We start from the raw sequence: 25,721 nt of genomic DNA, 5'->3' as shown, positions 1-25,721 counted from the left end.
GCGCCAAGGGCATGAATCTCCTGCATCCCCACTCTTTCCTTCCCTGTTAGACTCACTCCGGGGAGGACTCTGGCGTCAAGCTGGACATCTCCTCAGCGGTAGGGACTGGTAGGGGGAAGGCAGAGAACGTGGTCAACACCTGTCCACCGTCCCAGTTGCCAGCACACAGGCCTGCACTCACCCCCTCCCAGGGTTCCAGAGCCTGGAGCTGCAGCCTCAGCCAAGCCATCCCTCCTGGACGGGGCTCACAAACCAAGGGCCAATGGGAGGTGATCCAGAGCCCCAAAGGGGCGTGCCCTTCAATCGGGGTCCTCCTCCAGAACTAGAGGCCCCACCTCTCCCCCCAACAGGTGCACCTCTGCTCCAAACCCCCTCTTCTCTGGAACGTGGGAATCCAGGCCCCCAGGCCCTTCCTCTCTAGACATGCCAGAGCGACATCCCTGGGACCAGATTTTTAGCCCCTAGCCCTCTCCACACGTTAGGACTCAGCAGTTCCTGCCCCCATACCCTGCATCTTGCGCCGGTGAAAGCGAGGGGAGCCCAGGAAGCTGTTGCGGATGGAGTTGAGGCGACTCCTCCAGGCAGCTCCCCCGACGCCACCGCCGGGGCTGGGGGGTGGTGTTGTCCCCGGGGTCCCAGTGGGACTGGCCCGGGGCGTGTGCAGAGGCGAGTGCAAGGGGGTTCCGCCAGAGGAGCGCGGGGAGCCTGGGGGGCCGGGCAGGGGTGTGGAGCGGGCACTGGGGGGTGGGGGCTGCTCCCCGGCGCCCCCACCCCTGGGGCCCCGAGAAGGCAGCGTCTGCGTTTTGGAAGTCGGGGAGCCCCCGCCTCGGGCCTCATCTCCAGCCCCAGGCTCCGGTGAAAAGGAAAAGACCGGACTCTGCAGAGGAGAGGAGACTGAGATGAGCGAGGGGACCACAACTCCCAGGAGGCGCTAGGAGACACACACACACACTCACGGAGGCTGGCCCGGTGCATGCTGGAACTTGTAGTCCAACTATCCTCCTTTCCAGGCACCAGTGCAAGGATGACAAAGACTTTCTATCATGCTGTGGGCTGAAAACCCAGCCCGTGCAGAAACTAGTACACAGCAGGCACTCAACTAACTTCTGTAAAATCCCTTCAGGCATGCAATCCTAAGGAGGCAGAAATGGCCAATGGACCAAAATACTTTGGAGGCCTTGGGTCTTTGGCCCTCCAGGGACAAGGAAGCAAGTCTCAAGACTGCACAGGAATTGTAGTTTCTGCTACTCAATCTTTGCTCCATGTCTCCACCCCTTTCTCCTTCTTAAATCCCACTGGGGACCTGGCCTTACCCTTGGGCTGCTTAGAGGGCTGGAGGACAGACCCGTGGAGGCTCCACTGACGCTACGGGATCTGTTTCCAGGATAGATTAAAAAAAAAAAAAAATCAGATGGGAGGGTTTCAAAAACCACAGATGTTCCCTCACTTCTACAATCCTTCCAGGTGAGGAAATGAGGCCCAGAGAGGGGAGGTGAATTGTCCCAAGGACACAGCACATTTGAGGTAGAGCTGGGGTTAGAATCTTGAACTCCGAGACCCAGGGATTGTGGATCCTCCTGGAGGGACAGGGGCTCCCACCTCTGGCTGTGCTGGGCCATCTCCAAGGCCCGTCGGGTGGGTACAGGAGAGCCACCACCCCCGGCATCGGTGATGCTCAGGACTTCCATGGACTTCCGCTCTGGCCGCCGCTTCCCGTGACGGCTCAGCATGGGGGAATCCACGCGCTTCCGGGGTGGGTCTGAGGGACAACGGTTTCAACCCAATCAAGAGATGGTTTCACCCAGCTGTGCACACTTACAACTGCCTTGGAAACTGCACAGATGGTGAAACAGGCCTAGAGTGGACAGGGGTTTTGATAAATGTCAAAGAGCAAGTCAAGCAGTCTAAACCTGGAAGCTCAGAGCCTGCAGCCCCTTCTTTCCTTGGGAATCTGGGGTCCCGGTACCCAGCCTCTTCCCCTCTCGAGACCCAGGTGTCTGGTCCCCCAGCCCTGCCTTCTCACCAACATCATTCCGGGGAGGCAGGTCCTGGTCCTCACAGCTGGGATACCGCTCCTTCCGATCCAAAAGCAGATAATATATCATCTTTTCTTGGTTCTCCCTAAGGCAGGGAGTGGGAAAGGTGGAAAGAGGTAGAAGAGGGCTGAGGTCGGAAATCAATGCTCAGAGGAGGTCTCCTCTGCGCCCTGTATTTCTGCCCATGGTTTCCTTTTTCTAGGTGTCAGTATGGCCAGTTTCTCTGGTTTAGGGTACATCTCAGCTGTGTTTCACTCAATTATAATAACACTGTAACACCTAACATCCAGGCACGTACTCTTTGTAAGTACTATGTCTATGTAAGTACTATGTGGCAGCATCTATTAATACTTTCTCAGCGTGTTTCTGGGTCGTTTTCCAGCTGGTTCCATCACTCCCAGGCGGGAGCTTCAAACCACGCCCCACAAGAGGCCAGGGTGCCTTGGCCAGCGCTCTGCATGTGCGCAGGGCGCTGCTGCAGCTCGCCCCACATGGGTACACGGGTGCAGGGGTCTCGGGGTCTTACTCCTCACTGCGCAGCTCGCGATGCAGCCTCTCGCGGTCCCTGAAGCAGCCCAGGGACGCCATGCTCTCCAGGACGTCGGGATCTAGCTCTCCATTGGATGGCAGGCTCCGCATGGCTACCCGGCGGCCTGGGGCTGGCTCCAGGCACGGGTCTGGCTCGTGTTTCCCGCCTCTGGGGAAAGAGGAGAAACACCATTGGGAACCAGGCTTCTGAGATTCAGCATTCTTCATTCTAGACTCAAGGGTTCCGGACCCCGAAATCTGAGTCCAGGCCCCGGCCCCTTCTCTCTCATACCCAGGAATCGAGACCCCCCCTCTCAGATCCAGGAGTCGAGACCCCCAGCCCCTTCTCCCTCAGACCGAGGGGTCCAGACCCCCGGCCCCTCCTTCAGACCCAGTAGTCCAGGCCCCCAGCCCCTCCTCCCTCGGATCCAGGAGTCCAGGCCCCCAGTCCCTTCTCCCTCAGACCGAGGGATCCAGACCCCCAGCCCCTCCTTCAGATTCAGGAGTCCAGGCCCCCAGCCCCTCCTCCCTCGGATCCAGGAGTCCAGGCCCCCAGTCCCTTTTTCCCTCAAACTCGGGAGTCCTGGACCCAAGCTTCGCCCCTCCTCCCTCTGACCTCTAGACTCCTTCTCCAGCTGTGTCTTCTTCCCCGGGGCCCATAAGTCCGAGTCCCTAGCCCCTTGCCACTCAGGAGCCCTGGCATCCCACCCCTCCCAGCCGCCTCTACTGCTTTGGCCCCTACCCCTACTTCCGCCAGAGACCCAAGAGCCCAGTTACCCCATACTCACAGGTACCAAGGATGTTTCTGAATTTGCTCCAGCTGTGAGGGTGGTGAGTCGTAGAGAAGCAGAAGTGAGGTCGTACGCACACGTAGGCGCGCAAAGAAAGTTGATTGGGGCGGTTTTGGGGTCCCTGATCGTCTCCCCGCCCACCCCACTGGGGGCAGGATGACATATGACGTCGCCCTCTAGTGGCGACTGAGTGCATCGCCCCGCGCACGCGCGGTCTCCGTGTACCCGGACCGGCCGCATTACTTTGCCGCATGCGCAGTGGCATTCTGTGTCTTAGTCCTGCGCCCCCCCGCTGCCTGGGACGCCCCGCTCCAGTCTTGCGTAGCCCCCTCCCCAGTTTGGAGCGGCACTTTGCTGGACCTTGGGTTGCGGCTCAGCTGGCGATCCCAGTCACCCTGGGGGCTGATGGGCAGGTTCCGGAAACCCAAGCTGGGTTTCCCCCATGACTTTTCTAGGGGTTCTCTCTCCATCGGCCACTGTTCCCCCCTCCGCCAGTGCCCCCACAACTCACACTGAGCCTTTTCTCGGGCTCCACTTCGATCATGCCCCTCAGGAGGCTCTGGCAGTCTGGAGGAATGAAGTGGGGCATGTGGAAGACACCCCGTTTCACCTTCTCCAGCAGCTGGCGGAGGTTGTCGTCATCAAAGGGCAGAGCCCCCTGAGCAAGAGATAACCAGGACCCCTCATTAGCACATTTCACCCTCACCACAAGCACTGGAGGTGGGGAACTACGGTGATCTCCACCTTACGGGCAGGGAAACTGAGGCACAGAGAGGCTCAGCAATTTGCCCAAGGCCCCTAGCTCGTCCGTGGCAGAGCAGGCACTTGGCAAGGAGCAGCTTGGAGCCCCGCTTACGAGGCTAGAATTGCAGCGTGGAGGCTGTTCCTTTTAGACAGGTTTCCCCCCACAGCAGTTTCGAAGGGGTTGTCAGTCATTCACTCATTCAACAAAAGGTGAGCATCCGTTATGGGTCAGGGATCCAGCAGTGGACAGGCCTCTGGCCTTGCACAGCTCCAAACAAATAGCTATACAATGACGAGCAACCGAGTGAGGCTTCTCCCAGGAGATGTAATGGGAGCAGAGACCTGAATGAGGCTGAGCCCTAAATCAATGACTGGTGTCCTTATAAGAGGAGAGGAGGACGCAGACACAGAACAGTCATGTGATGATGCAGGCAGTGATGGGAGTGAAACAGCTGCAACTGAAGGAATGCCAAGGACACCAGAAGCTAGAAGAGGCAAGGAAGGATCCTTCCCTAGAGCCTCCAGAGGAAGCAGGGCGCTGCTGACACCTTTTCTTTTCTTTCTTTCTTTTTTGAGATGGAGTTTCGCTCTTGTCGCCCAGGCTCGTGTGCAATGAGGCGATCTTGGCTGACTGCAACCTCTGCCTCTCCCAGGTTCAAGCGATCCTCCTGCCTCAACCTCTTGAGTAGCTGGGATTACAGGCACATGCCACCATGCCTGGCTAATTTTTGTATTTTTAATAGAGTCGAGGTATCACCATGTTGGCCAGGCTGGTCTCGAACGCCCAACCTCAAGTGATCCACCTGCCTTGGCCTCCCAAAGTGCTGGGATTACAGGCGTGACCCACCACACCCAGCCTAATTTTTGTATTTTTGGCAGAGATGGGGTTTCGCCACATTGGCCAGGCTGGTCTTGAACTCCTGACCTCAGGTGATCCACCCGCCTCAACCTCCCAAAGTGTTGGGGTTCAGGTGTGAGCCACTGCGCCCGGCCGCCTGCCTTGCTTTGAATCTTTGCTCTGGGGCTTATACCTGCATGACTTCAGGCAAGCCACTGCTCTGAAAATGGCAATGGGTTGTCACAGCAGCCACCTCACAGGCTGCAGCAGAATGAACTGACTTAGCACATGACAGTGCCGGGCCCACAGTCAGGACTGTTACACGCTGGCCGCTGTGATGCATTGACCAGAGACCCCACTACATCCTGCATTTTGATGTAGCCACCAGCAATGAAGCAGGGCACTAAATCACATCCCTGCCCTCCTGGAGTTGGCCTGGCACACTGCCTGACACACACTGGATGCTCAAGTCATCAGCAAGGGCGGTGGAATGAGCAGAGAAGTTGCATTCCAGAGGGGACAGGTAACAAACAAATGAACATATCATATGGGACGGGAGGGAATGCTTCCAATTGCCAGGCCAAGGGTTGGAGGGAAGCCATGGTGACCCGCCATGGAGGAGCTGCCATTGGACAAAGACTCATGGGAGGTGACGATGTGAGCCTTTGAGGGCTTTTCCAGGTGTTGCAAGCTCCCAGCTGCCCCTGGTATCTGAGGCCTATGGACGGAGAATGGGGAGATACAGAGAAGGCACCTCTGAATGCCGATCTTGGGGTACAGAAGCCTGGGTTTGACTTCTGGTTGCCTGATGCTCAAGCACGGAGCCTCGGTTTCCTCCGTGAAACATGGACACAATGATCCTGCCAGGAGGGGTACGGTATGGATTAAATGTTGTAATAACAGGCTGGGCACAGTGGCTCACACCTGTAATCCTAGCACTTTGGGAGGCCAAGGGGGGAGGATCACTTGATATCAGGAGTTTCACACCAGCCTGGCCAACATGGTGAAACCCCATCTCTACTAAAAATACAAAAATTAGCTGGGCGAAGTGGCGGGCGCCTGTAATCCCAGCTGCTCGGGAGGCTGAGGCAGGAGAATCGCTTGAACCCGGGAGGCGGAAGCTGCAGTGAGCCGAGATTGCACCACTGCACTCCAGCCTGGGTGACAGAGAAAGGCTCCATCGCAAAAAAAAAAAAAAATTATAACAACAATACAATTGATTCTTGTTATTCTCGAGAGTTCTGTTCTATGAATTCACTGCAAACTCTCAACTACTGAACGAGTCACGGCTACTGGAGGAACTATATAGTTAGTTAGGTTCCTTTGATCCTCTCATCACATTTTTGTCAACCAGTCATTACATAACCTTGTTTGTATGTGTTTCTGTTTAAAGACACTTTTCTTTTTTTTAAGACGGAGTCTAGCCCTGTAGCCCAGAGTGCAGTGGCACGATCTCGGCTCACTGCAACCTCCGCCTCCCGGGTTCAAGAGATTCTCCTGCCTCAGGCTCCCGAGTAGCTGAGACTACAGGCGCCTGCCACCATGCCTGGCTAATTTTGGCTAATTTTTGTATTTTTAGTAGAGACGCGGTTTCACCGTATTGGCCAGGCTGGTCTCGAACTCCTGACCTCATGATCCGCCCGCCTCAGCCTCCCAAAGTGCTGGGATGACAGGCGTGAGCCACCGTGCCTGGCCTCAAGACACCTTTCACATATACTGTGTCATTGACGCCGAACTCACGGCCAGCAGCACTACAAATCATTCCTGAACAGAGCACGCCCATCACGGGGGCTTTCTCCAGAAGGGACATCACAGCCTCCCGCGCTTAGGAACACCAGAGGGTACTTCAGAAGCACTTGGCTTCACGGCCACTTTAAACAGCGAAATCGCCACCAACACCACAAAAATGCGAGAAACATGACACAAAACAGGTGGCGACAGGGGGATTGTTTACAGGATGAGAGCTGAAACAGGGTCACTTTGACCTCAGCCAGGAACCTGCACCTTGGGTGGCGGCTCAGGTCTCCCCTGCTCTGGGCATGTCTGCCAATGACTGTAAAAGTACCTCCAGGACTGATTTTGGGTTACAGATACATTTTGACAGGTAGGCAAATTTGCAAATATGGAATCTGCAAATGATGAGGAACTACTGGAACAAGAATAAACTACTAGACCAGGCACAGTGGCTCACGCCTGTAATCCCAGCACATTGGTAGGCCGAGGTGGGCAGATTACTTGAGGTCAGGAGTTCAAGACCAGCCTGGCCAACATGGTGAAACCCCATCTCTACTAAAAATACAAAAACTAGCCGGAAATCACTTGAACCCAGGAGGCGGAGGTTGCTGCGAACAAGATCGAGCCATTGCACTCCAGCCTGGGCTACAGAGCAACACTAAGACTTCATCTCAAAAAACAAAACAAAAAAAAAAAAAAAAAAAAGAAGAAGAAGAAGAAAAAGAAAAAAAGAATAAACTACTACTAATAATCATCCAGCATTGTGCCGGGGGCTTCACGTGCAGCATTTAATTTTAAACCCTCACAATGGGCCAGGCGCAGTGGCTCACGCCTGTAATCCCAGCACTTTGGGAGGCCGAGGCGGGTGGATCACCTGAGGTCAGGTGTTCGAGACCAGCCTGGTCAACATGGAGAAACCCCCCATCTCTACTAAAAATACAAAAAAAATTAGCCGGGCATGGTGGCAGGTGCCTGTAGTCCCAGCTACTAGGGAGGCTGAGGCAGGAGAATCGCTTGAACCTGGGAGGCGGAGGTTGCTGTGAGCTGAGATCACACTATTGCACACCAGCCTGGGTGACAAGAGCGAAACTCCGTCTCACAATTAAAAAAATAAATAAATAAAATAAAAATGAAAACTAAACCCTTACAATGATAGATATGATGTGTATTCCCATGCTGCAGATGAGGACACTGAGGGAAGGTGACTGGCTTGCTCAGGGAGAGGGAGCAGGGATTGGAACTCGGCTGGATGGGCTCGGGAACAGGGCTTTTAGCCACCAGGTGAAGGAGGGCTGAGTTCTGAACGTTCTGAGCTGGTCCCCAGAGCACCTCAGCTGCTCTCCCCATGCAGCGGTGAGCCCCGGGAAGGCAGCTTGGAGCTGGCCTCATTGCCCTCAGTATCCATTATGTAGCCTGGTGGTGAAGAGACCAAGGACTGACCAACCCCAGGCCTGCCGCTTAGCTGCGTGCCCGTGGGCCAGTCACTTCCCCTCTCTGGGACCGCTGAGATAATTATGTGGAATAACATGCTCGGAACAGTGCCTGGCATAAAAAAAGCTGCTTATGGCCGGGTGCGGCGGCTCACACCTGTAATCCCAGCACTCTGGGAGGCTGAGGCGGGCAGATCGCCTGAGGTCGAGTTGGAGACCAGCCTGGCTAAAATGGTGAAACCCCATGTCTACTAAAAATACAAAAATTATCCGGGCATGGTGGCACATGCCTGTAGTCCCCGCTACTTGGGAGGCTGAGGCAGGAGAATTGCTTGAATCCAGGAGGTGGAGGTTGTAGTGAGTTGAGATGGCGCCACTGCATTCCATCATGTGTGACAGAGCAAGAATCTGTCTCAAAGACAAACAAACAAAAAACTTATGTATTCTTTTTCTTTTCTACTTATTTTTTATTTTATTGTATTTTTATTTTTTACTTTTGAGATGAGGTCTTACTCTGTCATCCAGGCTGGAGTTCGGGGGCATGATCATGGCTCACTACAGCCTTGACCTCCAGGGCTCGAGCAATCTTCCCACCTCGGCCTCCTGAGTAACTGGGACTACGGGCACGAGCCACCACACCTGGCTAATTTTTTTTTTTTGAGACGGAGTCTTGCTCTGTTACCCAGGCTGAAGTGCAGTGGTGCGACCTCAGCTCACTGCAAGCTCCGCTTCCTGGGTTCACGCCATTCTCCCGCCTCAGCCTCCCAAAGCGCTGGTATTAGAGGCATGAGCCACCGTGCCCGGCCATGCCTGGCTAATTTTTTAACTTTCTTTTGAGATGGGGTCTTGCTTGCTATGTTGCCCAGGCTGGTCTTGAACTCCTGGGCTCAAGCGATCCTTCCACCTTGGCCTCCCAAAGTGCTGGGATTACTGGTGTAAGTCACTGCGCCCGGCCAATTGCTCATTTATTCTCGCTACAGGTGTTTATTAGGGTCTTACATGTGTCAACTTTAGGTTTGCAAAGGCCAGCCAACAAAATGAAATAAAACACACAAAGAGAAACGGCCCAGACATCGGCCCTGACCTCCGGGAGCTGATGATACAGAAAGGAAGGGAGATGCCACTCAAAGAAATAAGCAACAAGCCGGGCGCGGTGGCTCAAGCCTGTAATCCCAGCACTTTGGGAGGCTGAGACGGGCGGATCACAAGGTCAGGAGATCGAGACCATCCTGGCTAACACGGTGAAACCCCGTCTCTACTAAAAAATACAAAAAACTAGCCGGGTGAGGTGGCGGGCGCCTGTGGTCCCAGCTACTCCGGAGGCTGAGGCAGGAGAATGGCGTGAACCCGGGAGGCGGAGCTTGCCGTGAGCTGAGATCCGGCCACTGCACTCCAGCCTGGGCGACAGAGCCAGACTCAGTCTCAAAAAAAAAAAAAAAAAAAGAAAAAAAAAGAAGTAAGCAACAAAATGCACAGCAACAACTCTGATCGTTGCCAGGAAAAGGGAGCCTACCACAGGGGGTCTGACCTCACAGGAGTGGGGAAGAAGAGCGGGGGCAGGCAAAGCTTCCTGGAAATGTGACAACTGAGCAGAGAGCTTGAAGAAGTCTAGATATGAACTAGGTGAACAATAAGGCTAGTAGGTAGCAGAGTGTCCCAGGCACAAAGGCCCTGTGGTAGGAGCAGGGCTGATAGCCTATGATCTAGCTATACATATATTTTTTTAGACAGGGTCTCACTCTGTCACCCAGGCTAGAGTGCAGTGGCATGATCTCGACTCACTGCAAACTCCACCTCCCAAGTTCAAGCGATTCTCCTGCCTCAGCCTCCTGAGTAGCTGGGACTACAGGCATGCGCCACCAAGCCCGGCTAATTTTTGTACTTTTAGTAGAGATGGGGTTTTACCATGTTGGCCAAGCTGGTCTCAAACTTCTGGCCCCAGGTGATCTGCCCCCGCTCGGCCTCCTGCAGTGCTGGGATGACAGGTGTGAGCTTCCGCGCCTGGCCTGGTTGTACTTGTTATCACAGTATCGCAATGCTCTAGAATCAGCTGGTAAACGGTCATGGTATCAAGCCCTCCAGGTGCTCCTGGATGCCTCGTTCCTTTCTGGGGTTCCTCCTGGAGACTATCCCATAGTTCTTTTATCTTTTTATCCCACAGTTCTGTGAATGAAAGGTTAGCTCTGCACAGAGTGGGGGAGCCCCAGAATCTTGGTCTGTTGGTTAATGTAATATCTTTCCCATTACCAGTGAAATCTTCGAGAGATGGGCTGGGCTCAGTGGCCTCACGCATGTAATCCCAGCACTTTGGGAGACTGAGGTGGGCAGATCACTTGAGCCCAGGAGTTTGAGACTGACCAGGGAAACAAAGAGAAACCCTGTCTCTATGAAAAATGCAAATATTAGCTGGGCATGTTGGCAAGAGCCTATAATCCCAGCTGCTCGGGAGGCTGAGGTGGGAGGATTGCTTGAACCCGGGAGACTGAGGCTGCAGTGAGCTGTGATGGTGCCACTGCACTCCAGGCTGGGTGACAGAAACCCTGTCTCAAAATAAATAAACAAATACATACATACATACATACATACATACATAAAATAAAATAAATTCAGCTGCCGGGCATGGTGGCTTATGCTTGTAATCCCAGCATTCTGGGAGACTGAGGAGGGTGGATAACTTGAGGCCAGGAGTTCGAAACCAACCTGGCCAACATGGTGAAACCCTGTCTCTACTAAAGATACAAAAATTAGCCAGGTGTAGTGGCGGGTGCCTGTAGTCCCAGCTACTCGGGAAGCTGAGACAGGAGAATAGCTTGAACCCAGGAGGCAGAGGTTGCAGTAAGCCAAGAACAGAGCAAGATCCTGTCTCAAAATAAAAATAAATAGGATGGGCACGGTGGCTCACACCTGTAATCCCAGCACCTTGGGAGGCAGAGGCGGGTAGATCACCTGAGGTCAGGAGTTCGAGACCAGCCTGGCCAACATGGTGAAACCCCGTCTCTACTAAAAATTCAAAAACTATCCGGATGTGGTGGTGGGCGCCTGTAATCCCAGCTACTCAGGAGGCTGAGGCAGGAGAACTGCTTGAAGCTGGGAGGCAGAGGTTGCGGTGAGCTGAGATCGCGCCACTGCACTCCAGCCTGGGTGACAGGGCAAGACTCTGTCTCAAAATAAATAAATAAATAAATAAAATACATAAATAAGTTCAGGAGATGACCCCTGGGTGAGGATGGAAGGTACTGTCCTATGCTCCCACCAGATGGGATTGATCTAGAAATGGCAGGAGAGGTGAGGGCGCCTTACCACGAGCAGGGCGAAGAGGATGACTCCACAGCTCCACATGTCTGCCCGGCGGCCGTCATACTTTTCCCCCTGGAAGGGAGGGCCGGTTGTGACTTCATTGCTCCTCCCTGCTGCCTCCACCCCTCTCCCCTCCATCCGCCCCTCACTCACCTTAATCACCTCTGGACACGCATAATGGGGGGACCTGAGGGAGAGAGCTGATGTGAGCCTCCAGCCGGCTTCTAAGCCCCTGCCCAGGGCCTCGGGAGCCCGGCCCCCACTCACCCGCAGCTGGTCTCCAGGAGGCTGTCCCCCACCTGCAGGGACGCCATGCCGAAGTCTGCAATGCGGATGTTGTTTTTCTCATCCAAAAGCAGGTTCTCGGGCTTTAGGTCTCTGTGGCTGAGACAGCCAGGTGGGGCTCAGGCCTCTTCTTCCTCCCAGGAGGCCCAGGCCCCACTCACCGGCTCTCACAGTGGAACGCTTCTGCATACTTCTTGGTTTTTTAGGGGGTGAGAGACCATTTATTATCATTCATTTATTTTGGTCTTAAAAAGTTTTTTTTAAAATTGTATTTATTTATGTATTTATTTTTCGAGATGGAGTCTCGCTCTGTCGCCCAGACTGGAGCGCAGTGGCACGATTTCGGCTCACTGCAACCTCCGTCTCCTCGGTCCAAGCGATTCTCCTGCCTCAGCCTCCTGAGTAGCTGGGACTACGGGCCGCACCACCACGCCTGGCTGATTTTTCTGTTTTTAGTAGAGACAGGGTTTAATTATGTTGGCCAGGCTGGTCTCGAACTCCTGACCTCGTGATCCGCCCGCCTTGGCCTCTCAAAGTGCTGGGATTACAGGTGTGAGTCATAACGCCCGGCCCTATTTATTTATTTATTGAGATGGAGTCTCATTCTATCACTCAGGCTGGAGTGCGGTGGCATGATCTCAGCTCACTGCAACCTCCGCATCCTGGGTTCAAGTGATTATCCTGTCTCAGCCTCCCGAGTAGCTGGGATTGCAGGCGTGTGCCACCACACCCAGCTAAGTTTTGTATTTTTATTTTTTTTGAGACGAAGTCTCGTTCTGTTGCCTAGGCTGGAGTGCAATGGCGCAATCTCGGCTCATCACAACCTCCGCCTCCCGGGTTCAAGAAGTGCTGGGATTATAGGCATGAACCACCGTGCCAGGCCTAATTTTTGTATTTTTAGTAGAGACAGAGTTTCACCATGTTGGCCAGACTGATCTTGAACTCCTGACCTCAGGTGATCCGCCTGCCTTGGCCTCCAGAGTGCTGGGATCACAGGTATGAGCCACTGCACATGGCCTATTTTATTTTTTATTTTTAGAGACGGACATCGCTTCTCGGCCGTTTGGTTAGGATCGAGTGTAGTTTTCGAGATGAGGGCCCTTTCTGCTGCCCGGGCTGGAGCGCAGTAGCACGATCACAGCTCACTGCGGCCTTGACCCCCAGCTCAAGTGATCCTCTGGCCTCAGCCTCTTGAGTAGCTGGAACCACAGGCATGCATCACCGTGTCCGGCTTTGGAAACTCTTTTTTTTTTTTTTTTGAGACAGAGTCTCACTTTGTCCACCAGGCTGGGGTGCAGTGGCACGATCTCGGCTCATTGCAACCTCCGTCTCCCGAGTTCAGGTAATTCTCCTGCCTCAGCCCCCTGAGTAGCTGGGATTACAGGTGCCCGCCACCACGCCTGGCTAATTTTTGTATTTTTAGTAGAGATGGGGTTTCACCATGTTGACCAGGCTGGTCTTGAACTCTTGACCTCAGGTGATCCACCTGCCTTGGCCTCCCAAAGTGCTGGGATTACAGGCGTGAGCCACCGCACCCGGCCTGGAAACTTTTTATAACAGACAATCACAAACGTGCCTAAAACTGGAGAGAAAGTAAGAGGAAGCCTCACTTACCCATCTCCCAGCTTCATCCATGATCAGCTTAGGGCCAATCTCATCTCATCTCTGTCCCTTACGCACTCCTCCCCAACCCAGATTAGTTTGTAGGAGATCCCAGACATTGTATTAGTTCATCCATAAGTATTTGAATATGTACAACGTGAGATATTTTGAGGTAAAGCTGATATGGAGCTGGTTCTTAAAATCCTTGGTCCCTGTCTTGGGACCTTCCCACCCCGAACCAAACCCCTCAAGGTTTAAGGGTGGATGTCTGGGGAGAGAGGGAGTGTCGGATTCTGCAGTTTCCATTTGGCCTGTCCATTAACTGGGTCATACTTTTTTTTTTTTTAGACAGAGTCTCGTGCTGCCACCCAGGCTGGAGGTGCAGTGGCTCGATCTCAGCTCACTGCAAGCTCCGCCTCCCGGGTTCACACCATTCTCCTGCCTCAGCCTCCTGAGTAGCTGGGACTACAGGCGCCGCCACCATGACCGGCTAATTTTTTTTTTTGTATTTTTAGTAGAGACGGGGTTTCACCGTGTTAGCCAGGATGGTCTCAATCTCCTGACCTCGTGATCCGCCCGCCTCGGCCTCCCAAAGTGCTGGGATTACAGGCGTGAGCCACCGTGCCCAGCCAACTGGGTCATACTTATTAAATATGTTGAATATCTCCCCCTAGAGGCCGGGTTTCCATATCAGGGTTTTGACAATGTTGTCAACAGGAAGGTGTCGAAAATTTAAACAGGGTCAAGTGCTGTGGCTCATGCCTGTAATTCCAGTACTTCAGGAGGCCGAGGTGGGTGGATCACTTGAGGTCAGGAGTTCGAGACCAGCCTGGCCAACACGGTAAAACCCCGTCTCTACTAAAAATACAAAAAATTAACCGGGCGTGGTGGCGCGTGCCTGTAATCCCAGCTACTCAGGAGGTTGAGACAGGAGAATCGCTTGAACCTGGGAGGTGGAGGTTGCAGTGAGCTGAGATTGCGCCACTGCACTCCAGCCTGGGTGACAGAGTGAGACCCTATCTCAAAAAATAAAAAAAGACAAAAACTGAAAATTGAAATAGGTGGCCTTTTTATCAACAAGCTTTACCCCAAGTCTGAGTCCCTCTACCCTGATCCCCACCCCATCTCTAAAACACATCTTAGTGGGAGAGATGTGCAAATGAAGGAGGCTCAAAGATGAAGGCGTTCATTTTGTACCTTAACAGTTATAAAAATATCGCACATTTAATATCTTATTTGGAGGCTAAAGTCAATTCAATGAAAAAAATAGTAACTTTTTTTTTTTTTTTTTGAGAAAGGGTCTCACTCTGTTGCCTCACTGCAGCCTCAACCCCCTGGACTCAAGCAATCCTCCTACCACACCTTCCCGAGTAGCCGGGACCACAGGCACACGCCACCACACCCAGCTAATTATTTTTATTTTTTGGAGCGATGAGGGTCTCACTTTGTTGCCCAGGCTCGTCTTGAACTCCTGAGCTCCAGTGATCTGCCCATCTCGGCCTCCCAAAGTGCTGGCATTACAGGCATGTGCCACCATGCTCAGCCAAAAAAAAAACTGTTTGAAAGTAGACATATGGCCGGGCGCGGTGGCTCAAGCCTGTAATCCCAGCACTTTGGGAGGCCGAGACGGGCGGATCACGAGGTCAGGAGATCGAGACCATCCTGGCTAATACGGTGAAACCCCGTCTCTACTAAAAATACAAAAAACTAGCCGGGCGAGGTGGCGGGCGCCTGTGGTCCCAGCTACTCGGGAGGCTGAGGCAGGAGAATGGTGGGAACCCGGGAGGCGGAGCTTGCAGTGAGCTGAGGTCCGGCCACTGCACTCCAACCCGGGCGACAGAGCGAGACTCCGTCTCAAAAAAAAAAAAAAAAAAAAAAAAAAGAAAGTGGACATATGGGCCAGGCGCACTGGCTCACACCTTGAGCCCAGGAGTTTGAGACAAGCCTGGGCAACATAGCAAGACCCCGTCTCAATAACTAAACTAAACTAAAAATAAATAAATAACCCTTACACAACCCTTACTTCACATGATATACAAAAATTAACTTGAAATGGATCCCAGACCTAAATGCAAGACCTAAAACTATACAACTTCTAGAAAACATACAAGAAAATGACATTTCTTTCTTTCTTTCTTTTTTTTTTTTGAGATGGAGTCTTGCTCTGTCACCCAGGCTGGAGTGCAATGGTGTGATCTTGGCTCACTGCAAGCTCCGCCTCCCAGGTTCACACCATTCTCCTGCCTCAGCCTCCCAAGTAGCTGGGACTATAGGCGTGAACCACCATGCCCGGGTAATTTTTTGTATTTTAAGTAGAGACAGGGTTTCACTGTGTTAGCCAGAATGGTCTTGATCTCCTGACCTCGTGATCTGCCCGCCTCGGCCTCCCAAAGTGCTGGGATTACAGGCGTGAGCCACTGTGCCCAGCCAGGCAAAGATTTCTTAAATAGGACAGAAAAAGCATGAGGCATAAAATAAAAAAATCAACAAACTGAAATTTATCAAATTGAAAAATCTTTTGCTTTTCGCAAGACTGTTATAAAAATGTAAAAACATGGCACAGACTTGGATAAAAATGGTTTAAAAATGTATACTGATTAAAGACTTGCATCTAGAATAAACAATTCCTTTCTTTGTTAAATTTTCCTCCTTGTTCTTGCTGTCATCATACAGAATAATTTTTAGGAGTTATTCCTAGAGTAATCTGTTGTTCCTATAATAAAAAATTGTTACAAATCAATAATAAAAAGACTAAATCAAATTTTTAAAAATAACCGAATTAAAGATGGGCAAAGAGGCAGGGTGCAGTGGCTCATGCCTGTAATTCTAGTACTTTGGGAGGCCAAGGCGTGTGTATCACCTGAGGTCAGGAGTTCGAGACCAGCCTGGCCAACATGGTGAAACCCCGACTCTACTAAAAAAATACAAACGTAGCTGGGTGCAGTGGCATGCACCTGTAATCCCAGCTACTCGGGAGGCTGAGGCAGGAGAATCAATTGAACCTGGGAGGCAGAGTTTGCAGTGAGCCAAGAACACACCATTGCACTCGTGCTGGGCAACAAGAGCAAAACTCCATCTCAAAAACAAAACAACACAACACAATACAAAAAGGGCCACGTATTGTATGATTCCATTTATATAAAATGTCTAGAATAGGTAAATCCACATAGACAGGAAATAGGTTGCCAGGAGCTGGGGGGCAGGAGGGGAATGGGGAGAGACTGTTCACTTAATGGGTGCGGGGTGATGAAAATGTTCTAAAATTTCATAGTGGCAGATACATACCACTGCAAATATATCAAAAACCACTGAATTGCACACTCTAAAAGGAGGAATTTTCTGGTATACGAGTTATGTCTCAATGGGATAAAGGTTTGGGGGCCGACCACATGGCTTTTGCTCAGCCCTCCCCATGCCCCCAAGGGCCTGACTGCTGGGCAGCCCTCAGCCCTGCCTCCCCTTCAAGCTACCCACTCACCAGATGGAGTAGCTATGGCAGAAGTCCAGTGCAGACACAATCTGGCGGAAGAACTTCCTGGCCTCCTTGGGCGTCAGTCTCCCCTTCTTTACCAGGTAGTCGAATAGCTCACCTCCCGAGACGTGCTCCAGAACCAGGTACCTAAAGGATATAGAGGGGGCAGAGGGCTGGAAGGGGCATGTGGAGGACCAGAGGGCCTGGTCTCCCACTTCCATTGGCCCCTGGAGGCAGAGAACTCCAATTCCCATGATCCTTGGGAGAAAGAGACTCCAATTCCCATGGGTCCCTGGGAGGCAGAGACTCCAGTTGCCATCAATTCCTGGGAATAAGAGACACCAGTTCCCATCAATTTCTGGGAGGATGAGACTCCAATTCCCATCACGCCCTGGGAGGAAGTGACTCCAGTTTCCACCAGCCTCTAGGAAACCAAACTCAAGTCCCATTAGCCCCGGGCAGCAGGGAGCCTCCCATGTCAGCTTCGGAGAGGAATCAACACTGTGACTCCTAATGGTTTCAGGAGATAAGGCAGTTCTATTAGCACCTGAAAGACAAAGACCCCAATTCTTATAGGACCCTAGGAAGTGAAGATACCCCCACTCCTATTAGCCCCTAGAAAGCCCAGCCTCTAATTCCCTCTGGGATGAGGAAACTCAAATTTGAATTCATTTTCAGGTATTGACGATTGCAAGGTGCACCAGTCCGAGCCAGCTTCTGTGAGGCAACAGACGACAACTCCCATCAGCGCCTAGAAGTTAAAACCCCCCACTTCTGGCCGGACGTGGTGGCTTACGCCTGTAATCCCAGCACTTTGGGAGGCCGAGGTGGGCGGATCACTTGAGGTCAAGAGTTCGAGACCAGCCTGACCAACATGGAGAAACCCCCATCTCTACTAAAAATACAAAATTAGCCGGGTGTGGTGGCGCATGCCTGTAATCCCAGCTACTCAGGAGGCTGAGGCAGGAGAATCACTTGAACCCAGGAGGTGGAGGTTCTGGTGGGCCGAGATCGAGCCATTGCACTCCAGCCTGGGCAACAAGAGCAAAACTCTGTCTCAAAAAAACAAAACAACCAAAAAACCAAACACCCACTTCCCATAAGCCTCTGGGACACGGGGTTCCAGTTTCCATCAACTATTAGGTTTTTGTTGTTGTTGTTGTTGTTGTTTAGAGTTTTTTTTTTTTTTGAGATAAGAGTCTTGCTCTGTTGCCCATGCTGGAATGCAGCGGCACGATCTTGGCTCACTGCAGCCTCTGCCTCCCAGGTTCAAGCAATTCTCCCACTTCGTTGGCCGGGCGCGGTGGCTCACGCCTGTAATCCCAGCACTTTGGGAGGCCGAGGCGGGCGGATCACAAGGTCAGGAGATCGAGACCACGGTGAAACCCCGTCTCTACTAAAAATACAAAAAATTAGCCAGGCGCGGTTGTGGGCGCCTGTAGTCCCAGCTACTCGGGAGGCTGAGGCAGGAGAATGGCGTGAACCCGGGAGGCGGAGCTTGCAGTGAGCCGAGATCGCGCCACTGCACTCCAGCCTGGGCGACAGAGCCAGACTCCGTCTCAAAAAAAAAAAAAAAAAAAAAAAAATTCTCCCACTTCAGCCTCCCAGGTAGCTAGGACTGCAGGTGCATGCGCCACCACACTCAGTTAATTTTTGTATTTTTAGTAGAGATGGGGTTTTGCCATGTTGGCCAGGCTGGTCTCGAACTCCCGACTTTTATAGTTCTTTTTTTTTTTTTTTGAGATGGAGTCTCGCTCTCTCACCCAGGCTAGAGTGCAGTGGCACGATCTCGGCTCATTGCAACCTCCACCTCCCAGGTTCAAGCAATTCTTTGCCTCAGCCTCCCACGTAGCTGAGATTACAGGTGCCTGCCACCACACCTGGCTAATTTTTTTGTATTTTTAGCAGAGACGGGGTTTCACCATCTTGGCCAGGTTGGTCTTGAACTCCTGACCTCGTGATCCACTGGCCTCGGCCTCCGAAAGTGCTGGATTACAGGCGTGAGCCACTGCGCCCAGCCTCCATCAACCATTTGGATTCTAGACTCCAAATCCCATCAGGCTCTGGGAGGTTAAAACTAATTCCCATCAGCTTCTGGGAAACAAAAGCTCAAATTTTTTTTTTTTTTTTTTTGAGACAGGGTCTCACTCTGTGCTGGAGTGCAGGGGCACAAAAATGGCTCACTCCAGCCTCAACCTACCAGGATCAGGCAATCCTCCCACCTCAGCCCCACTTCAGCTGGGGCTACAGGTACGCACCACCACACCGGGCTAATTTTTGTATTTTTTGAAGAGACAGGGTTTTGCGATGTTGCTCAGGCTGGTCTCGAACTCTTCAAGCAATCTGCCCATCTTGGCTTCCCGAAGTGTTGGGATCACAGGCTTGAGCCACCGTGCCTGGCCCCAAAAGCTCAATTTCTATGAGCTCTTCGATGGCTAGATTCCCGCCCAAAGCATCAGCTCCCATGGCCCTGCCACACTACGCCAAGAGTGGAGTGGGAGCGACCGCCAAGAGTGGAGAGTGCGCTGGTCCGGACAATAGCCCCTTCCTACCGCCACACCTGGGGAAGCCTGAGAGCAAGCCTCATGAGCGCCAGGCAGACAGCTCCCTGTGTGTGAAACCTGCACCAGCAGTGATGACCTGATGTCAGTTCATCCTGGGGACTGGGTGCGGGGACGGGGTGGGGCACGAGGGCTGTCCCCTCTCCAGCTTCCCAGTCCAGCTGTCCTTTGGGTCACCAGAGTTTGGACAAAGAGGCCCATTCTCTAGAGTCTGGACAGCTGGACCGCCACCCCCATCCTTCCTGGCGGGTAATTGACTTTGAGATACTGACTCAGAACTCCTAAGGCGGCCCATTGTTGGGGTGTCCTGCCACGGCACCCGCGGTTATGCCGGGGGAGGAGGGGGGCTCTCCGGTGCCTCAGAGTAGGGGTTTGGGAAGATCCTTTGGGCTTTGCTAGGCCCCTTGCCTTACATACAGGAGGCATCTGCCCATCAGCACCTAGAAGTTAAAAACCCCCACTTCTGGCCGGACATGATGGCTTACGCCTGTAATCCCAGCACTTTGGGAGGCCGAAGTGGGCGGATCACTTGCAAATTGGGTCTGGTCGAGGGCACCCTGCTTATCTAGCAGAGGGCATTCCATGTAGTGCCGCGGGCCAAGGAGCTGGCGCTGGGGACACAGTAGGAGGATGGTTGTCCTTCGCCTCAGGCCCAACACAACGTGAGAACAGTAGTTGGGAGCTTCCCTGTGCAACAGGCAAGGGACTGGGCCTTCAGCGGTCCAGCCTGGAGAGCTCCAGGTCCCCCAGGTCCCGCTAGGCCCTGTTTCTGGAGAAGTCCCACCCTGGTAACCTGGAGAGGGAGGATGGGGTAGGGCTGGGTGTCTATAAATACCTACAAATATTTCTTGTTCTCGTAGACGTCGTGGAGTTTGAGGACATGTGGGTGTTCGATGAGCTTCAGGATGGCGATCTCCCGCTCCACCTGAGGGTCAAGAGGGGCGCAGACACAGGAACAGAGGTCAGCAAGGCCCCCTGCCTGCCCTCAGCCCCACAGGCTCCCCCGCAGACACGCTAGCAGGCGTACACACCTTCATCAGCACCGACTCCGACAGCTTCTCCCGGTTCACGATCTTGATGGCGACCTTCTGACCCGTGATGCAGTGGACCCCGAGTTTAACCAGCCCTGGGGGAGCAGGGTGAAAATGTGGGGTGTTCCGCCAGGTCACCTGCATTCCCAGCACCTATGTCCTCCCTTGGCCACCCAGTTTGCTCCTTCCTCCCGGCCTGGCTGTTTAACAATGGCCTGAACACATCGGACCTGAACTCCTGGGGTTGACAGTCCGCACTCCCACAAAACCAGCCTTCCCCTCCCTCCTGCCAGTCCGTTCCTCCTGGCTGTCCATCCAGCCAGGTGCCCCTGTCCTCTGCCAGCCACCCCCGGCCCTCACCCTCTCCGTCCTGGGGAGCCCGCCTGTCACGCATTCTTTCCTCACCGTGTTTCCCCGAGTCTGTCTCCTCCAAACCCCCCGGCGACTTTCTCTCTCCCCATCACTTCCTTATATTCTCTGTTTTTCAGTCTTTTGAAGACCCTATGACTCCCAAAGAATCTAATCTCACATCTGCCCCCTCCCCAGACCACCCTCCGCCTCCTCCCGAACCCCCAGCCCCAACGGCCTTCCTGTGTCTTCATGGCAGCCCTGACAGGCAGCGCACAGACGCCAACGGTGTGTCCTGTCTCCTAGCCCACACCTCTCCTCAGGACCCTCGACTCCAGGACCTGAGCCCCCAAAGCCAAAGACCCAGCCCTGACTAGCCCCTAAAGCCATAGGCCCAGGCGTCCAGACCTCCAGCCCCTCCTGCCTCAGACCCAGAAGTCCAGGCCCCATTCTCTCCTCCCTCAGACCCAGGAGTCCAGGCCCCAGCCCCTCCTCCCTCAGACCCAGCAATTCAGAGCCCCAGCCCTCCTCCCTCAGACCCAGCAATTCAGACCCCCAGCCCTCTTCCCTCAGACCCAGCAATTCAGGCCCCCAGCCCCTCCTCCCTCAGACCCAGGAGTCCAGACCCCCAGCCCCTCCTACCTCAGACCCAGAAGTCCAGGCCCCATTCTCTCCTCCCTCAGACCCAGGAGTCCAGGCCCCAGCCCCTCCTCCCTCAGACCCAGCAATTCAGACCCCCAGCCCCTCCTCCCTCAGACCCAGGAGTCCAGACTTCCAGCCCTCCTCCCTCAGACCCAGGAGTCCAGACCCCATTCCATCCTCCCTCAGACTCAGGAGTCCAGACCCCAGCCCCTCCTCCCTCAGACCCAGCACTCCAGACCCCATTCCATCCTCCCTCGGACCCAGGAGTCCAGACCCCATTCCATCCTCCCTCAGACCCAAGAATCCAGCCCCCCCAGCCCCCTCCTCCCTCAGACCCAGCACTCCAGACCCCCAGCCCCTCCTCCTTCAGACCCTGCACTCTAGGCCCAGTCCCTCCTCCCTCAGACCCAGTCCAGGTCTGACCCCTTCTTCTCCTGTAACTCAGGAATTCAGGTCAGCAGCACCTTCACACTCTCACCACTCAGGACCTGGGGCTTTGACCTTCTCCTTTTCCCTAGGGTCTCAGCTCTCAGTCACAGCCCAGTCCCCACTCCTGTTGGCTCTGGCCCTGAGCTTCATAGAGACCCTGGGCGTTCAGCTCCCATGTCACCTCCACCCACCATCCATCCGGCAGGAAGGAGGCCGCAGCCGGTGGCCAGCGTTTAGCAACAGCAGAGGATGAACGCCCTTTCCACAGCCGCTCCGGGAGACGTGCCTGCTGCAGCCCACCTTCCCACCCTCCATCCTGTTTGCCACTCTGAGCCAGCATGCCAGAGAAGGGGAGAATGTCCCAGGCCCTACAGCCCCTGTCACCCCAACTCGCTGCCTGGAGAGCGGGAGGCCAGAGGACGGGCCGGAGGGAAGAGGCTTCCCAGGACGGATGCGCTCCACCCCAGTCTGCAGCTGTACTGCAGCAAGAACCTCAGCTCCCGGCCTGGCTCCACTCCGCAGGCCGCCTCCATCCCCTCCCCGGCCCTGGAGCCCCTCCAGCCTCTGCCCCTATGGGGGCTGGAGCATTAGGGCCCCAAACTCCCTGTCCCAACACTCAAGGTTCCGACCGCCCTCCTCCCTCAGACCCAGGAGTCCAGACCTCAGACCCTCTTCCTTCATACTCAGGAGTCCAGGCCCCCAGTCCCTCCTCCCTCAGACCCAGGAGTCCAGACCCCCAGCCCCTCCTCCCTCAGACCCAGGAGTCCAGACCTCAGACCCTCTTCCTTCATACTCAGTAGTCCAGGCCCCCAGTCCCTTCTCCCTCAGACCCAAAAGTCCAGGACCCCAGTCCCTCCTCCCTCAGACCCAGGAGTCCAGGCCCCCAGCCCCTCCTCCCTCAGACCCAGGAGTCCAGACCCCCAGGCCCTCCTCCCTCAGACCCAGGAGTCCAGGCCCCCAGCCCCTCCCCCCTCAGACCCAGGAGTCCAGGCCCCCAGCCTCCTCCTCCCTCAGACCCAGGAGTCCAGGCCCCCAGCCTCCTCCTCCCTCAGACCCAGGAGTCCAGACCCCCAGCCCCTCCTCCCTCAGACCCAGGAGTCCAGACCCCCAGCCTCCTCCTCCCTCAGACCCAGGAGTCCAGACCCCCAGGCCTTCCTCCCTCAGACCCAGGAGTCCAGGCCCCCAGCCCCTCCTCCCTCAGACCCAGGAGTCCAGACCCCCAGCCCCTCCTCCTTCAGACCCAGGAGTCCAGGCCCCAGCCCCTCCTCCCTCAGACCCAGGAGTCCAGACCCCCAGCCCCTCCTCCCTCAGACCCAGGAGTCCAGACCCCCAGCCCCTCCTCCCTCAGACCCAGGAGTCCAGACCCCCAGCCTCCTCCTCCCTCAGACCCAGGAGTCCAGACCCCCAGGCCTTCCTCCCTCAGACCCAGGAGTCCAGGCCCCCAGTCCCTCCTCCCTCAGACCCAGGAGTCCAGGCCCCCAGCCCCTCCTCCCTCAGACCCAGGAGTCCAGGCCCCAGCCCCTCCTCCCTCAGACCCAGGAGTCCAGGCCCCCAGCCCCTCCTCCCTCAGACCCAGGAGTCCAGGCCCCCAGCCCCTCCTCCCTCAGACCCAGGAGTCCAGGCCCCAGCCCCTCCTCCTTCAGACCCAGGAGTCCAGGCCCCCAGTCCCTCCTCCCTCAGACCCAGGAGTCCAGGCCCCAGCCCCTCCTCCTTCAGACCCAGGAGTCCAGGCCCCAGACCCTCCTCCCTCAGACCCAGGAGTCCAGACCTCAGACCCTCTTCCTTCATACTCAGTAGTCCAGGCCCCCAGCCCCTCCTCCCTCAGACCCAGGAGTCCAGACCCCCAGCCCCTCCTCCCTCAGACCCAGGAGTCCAGACCCCCAGCCTCCTCCTCCCTCAGACCCAGGAGTCCAGACCCCCAGGCCTTCCTCCCTCAGACCCAGGAGTCCAGGCCCCCAGCCCCTCCTCCCTCAGACCCAGGAGTCCAGGCCCCCAGCCCCTCCTCCCTCAGACCCAGGAGTCCAGACCTCAGACCCTCTTCCTTCATACTCAGGAGTCCAGGCCCCCAGTCCCTCCTCCCTCAGACCCAGGAGTCCAGACCCCCAGCCCCTCCTCCCTCAGACCCAGGAGTCCAGACCTCAGACCCTCTTCCTTCATACTCAGTAGTCCAGGCCCCCAGCCCCTCCTCCCTCAGACCCAGGAGTCCAGACCCCCAGCCCCTCCTCCCTCAGACCCAGGAGTCCAGACCCCCAGCCCCTCCTCCCTCAGACCCAGGAGTCCAGGCCCCCAGCCCCTCCTCCCTCAGACCCAGGAGTCCAGGCCCCAGCGCCTCCTCCTCCCTCAGACCCAGGAGTCCAGACCCCCAGGCCTTCCTCCCTCAGACCCAGGAGTCCAGGCCCCCAGCCCCTCCTCCCTCAGACCCAGGAGTCCAGGCCCCAGCCCCTCCTCCCTCAGACCCAGGAGTCCAGGCCCCCAGCCCCTCCTCCCTCAGACCCGGGAGTCCAGACCCCAGCCCCTCCTCCCTCAGACCCGGGAGTCCAGGCCCCCAGCCCCTCCTCCCTCAGACCCAGGAGTCCAGGCCCCAGCCCCTCCTCCTTCAGACCCAGGAGTCCAGGCCCCAGCCCCTCTCCTCCAGGACCTCAGAGTCTGCGCCCCCAACCCCCTCCATCCTGGGACCCAGGAGTCTGAATCCCAAGTCCCTTCTCTATGAGGGGCCCGGGGGTCTGGGGAGCCAGCCCCTGCCATTTGAATACCCTGAGTCCCGCCTCTGCCGCCACCTCCACCCTGCCCCCCCAGGTGTCCCCTTCTGCTGGACTCACCTGTCTGTCCTTTGCCCAGCGTCTTCTCCAGCCGATAGGGGCCCACATATTGGGCGTGCTGCGGTGGGTGTGGGTGGGGGTGGGGGAGGTGGTAGGCGGGAGAGCCCCCGCCTCCCTCCTTGGCCCCGGACGACATGGTGCCCTTGGTCCCGGCCCGACCGGTCCCCCGGCCGCCCCCCCTGCGGCCGGTCGCCCCGTCTCTCCGGTGGGGGCCGGCGACCGCTCCGTCCCGGCCCCCCCGGCTGCCCCCCACCTCTCCGGGGGTCCCCAGGGGGCTGGGCTGGCCCCCCCGACTCGGCGGGCCGCGGAGCTGGGGGAGGGGGGGCTGGCCCGGGGGGGTCAGGCCCCGGGAGTCAGCATGGCCCGGGGGGGCTGCGGGGCCCCCCCTCCCCAGCCCGTTTCTGGCCGGCCCCCCGCTTCCTGCGCCTCCCCCCGCCGGGGGGGTCTGAGGTGCGGGCCGGCGGATGCTGCAGGCCGAGGTCCCCCCCGCCCCCCCACGCGCCCTCTCTCCTCCGCCTCCTCCTCCTCTCCGCCTCCCCCCGCCACCTCGTCCTTTCTCTCCGGCACGCTGACATCACCATCCGGGGACTCCGGGCCCTTCCCCAAAGTTAACCCTTTCGGAGGGGGGAGGGGGAGCGCGGGGGGGGGGGACAGGGGCGGGCCTTCAGCTGGAGGGATGGAGAGGAGGTGGGAGGATGCAGGAGAGAGGATGGAGGGAAGGATGGAGAGAGAGGGAGAGGACCCAACGGATGGGGCAGAGATGGAGATACACAAAGAAAGATCCTGGCTGACACAGAGACGAGAGACAGGCAGAGGCGCAAGAGGGATGGAGACCACCAGAGACAGGCTGAGGCAGAGAGGGAGGGAGGGCAGAGATGGGCAGGGACAGAAGAGAAGGAAGGTATGGCAAGCCGGGAAAACAGACAGGGAGGAGAGAGAACTGCTGGAAGCCCACAGAGGGATGGAGAGACTCAGAGATTCGGAGAGACAGAGAGAGGAAGGCCAGCCAGAGAGGTGGGAGAGAGGGGGGCGCAGGTGGAGCTGCAGGGAGGGGCCGGGGGTACACACAGGTGGAGGGACATGTGCTGGGGAGAACTGCGGACATATCGAGGGAGACAGAGACAGAGAAGGGAA

General features: G+C 55.8%; 2 protein-coding genes across 6 annotated transcripts in view; both read right to left on the bottom strand.

Annotated features, from left to right (window-relative positions):
• Positions 1–24,764, bottom strand: part of LOC126943250 (60S ribosomal protein L28) — a 108,513-nt gene extending 83,749 nt beyond the window's left edge. Inside the window, exon 1 of one of the 3 annotated variants that reach the window (XM_050771834.1) lies at positions 24,761–24,764. The gene's annotated coding sequence lies outside the window, so the exon portion shown is untranslated. Of the gene's footprint in view, positions 1–11,654; positions 11,659–21,648; positions 21,654–24,760 lie in introns of those variants that run through there. The other 2 variants (XM_050771837.1, XM_050771832.1) reach the window with 2 other exon arrangements.
• The window catches only part of BRSK1 (BR serine/threonine kinase 1), a 31,837-nt gene extending 6,667 nt beyond the window's left edge, over positions 1–25,170 (bottom strand). Inside the window, exons 1-15 of one of the 3 annotated variants that reach the window (XM_050771692.1) lie at positions 24,588–25,170; positions 20,350–20,444; positions 20,158–20,243; positions 16,764–16,904; positions 11,666–11,782; positions 11,552–11,585; positions 11,402–11,470; positions 3,867–4,013; positions 3,353–3,384; positions 2,563–2,733; positions 2,024–2,121; positions 1,600–1,759; positions 1,314–1,374; positions 508–877; positions 57–105 (exon numbers count right to left, since the gene is read on the bottom strand). In XM_050771692.1, the coding sequence (XP_050627649.1) occupies positions 57–105; positions 508–877; positions 1,314–1,374; positions 1,600–1,759; positions 2,024–2,121; positions 2,563–2,733; positions 3,353–3,384; positions 3,867–4,013; positions 11,402–11,470; positions 11,552–11,585; positions 11,666–11,782; positions 16,764–16,904; positions 20,158–20,243; positions 20,350–20,444; positions 24,588–24,723 (1,766 nt within the window). In that variant the 5' untranslated portion in view covers positions 24,724–25,170. Of the gene's footprint in view, positions 1–56; positions 106–507; positions 878–1,313; positions 1,375–1,599; positions 1,760–2,023; positions 2,122–2,562; positions 2,734–3,352; positions 3,385–3,866; positions 4,014–11,401; positions 11,471–11,551; positions 11,586–11,665; positions 11,783–16,763; positions 16,905–20,153; positions 20,244–20,349; positions 20,445–21,959; positions 22,099–24,587 lie in introns of those variants that run through there. The other 2 variants (XM_050771693.1, XM_050771694.1) reach the window with 2 other exon arrangements.
• Between the last annotated feature and the right edge of the window lie 551 nt (positions 25,171–25,721).

Source organism: Macaca thibetana, chromosome 19 (genome assembly GCF_024542745.1).
Source record: "Macaca thibetana thibetana isolate TM-01 chromosome 19, ASM2454274v1, whole genome shotgun sequence".
In the NCBI taxonomy this organism is placed as follows: domain Eukaryota; kingdom Metazoa; phylum Chordata; class Mammalia; order Primates; family Cercopithecidae; genus Macaca; species Macaca thibetana.
Note: the sequence above shows the minus strand (reverse complement) of the source record. Positions and strands in the feature narration are given on the sequence as shown.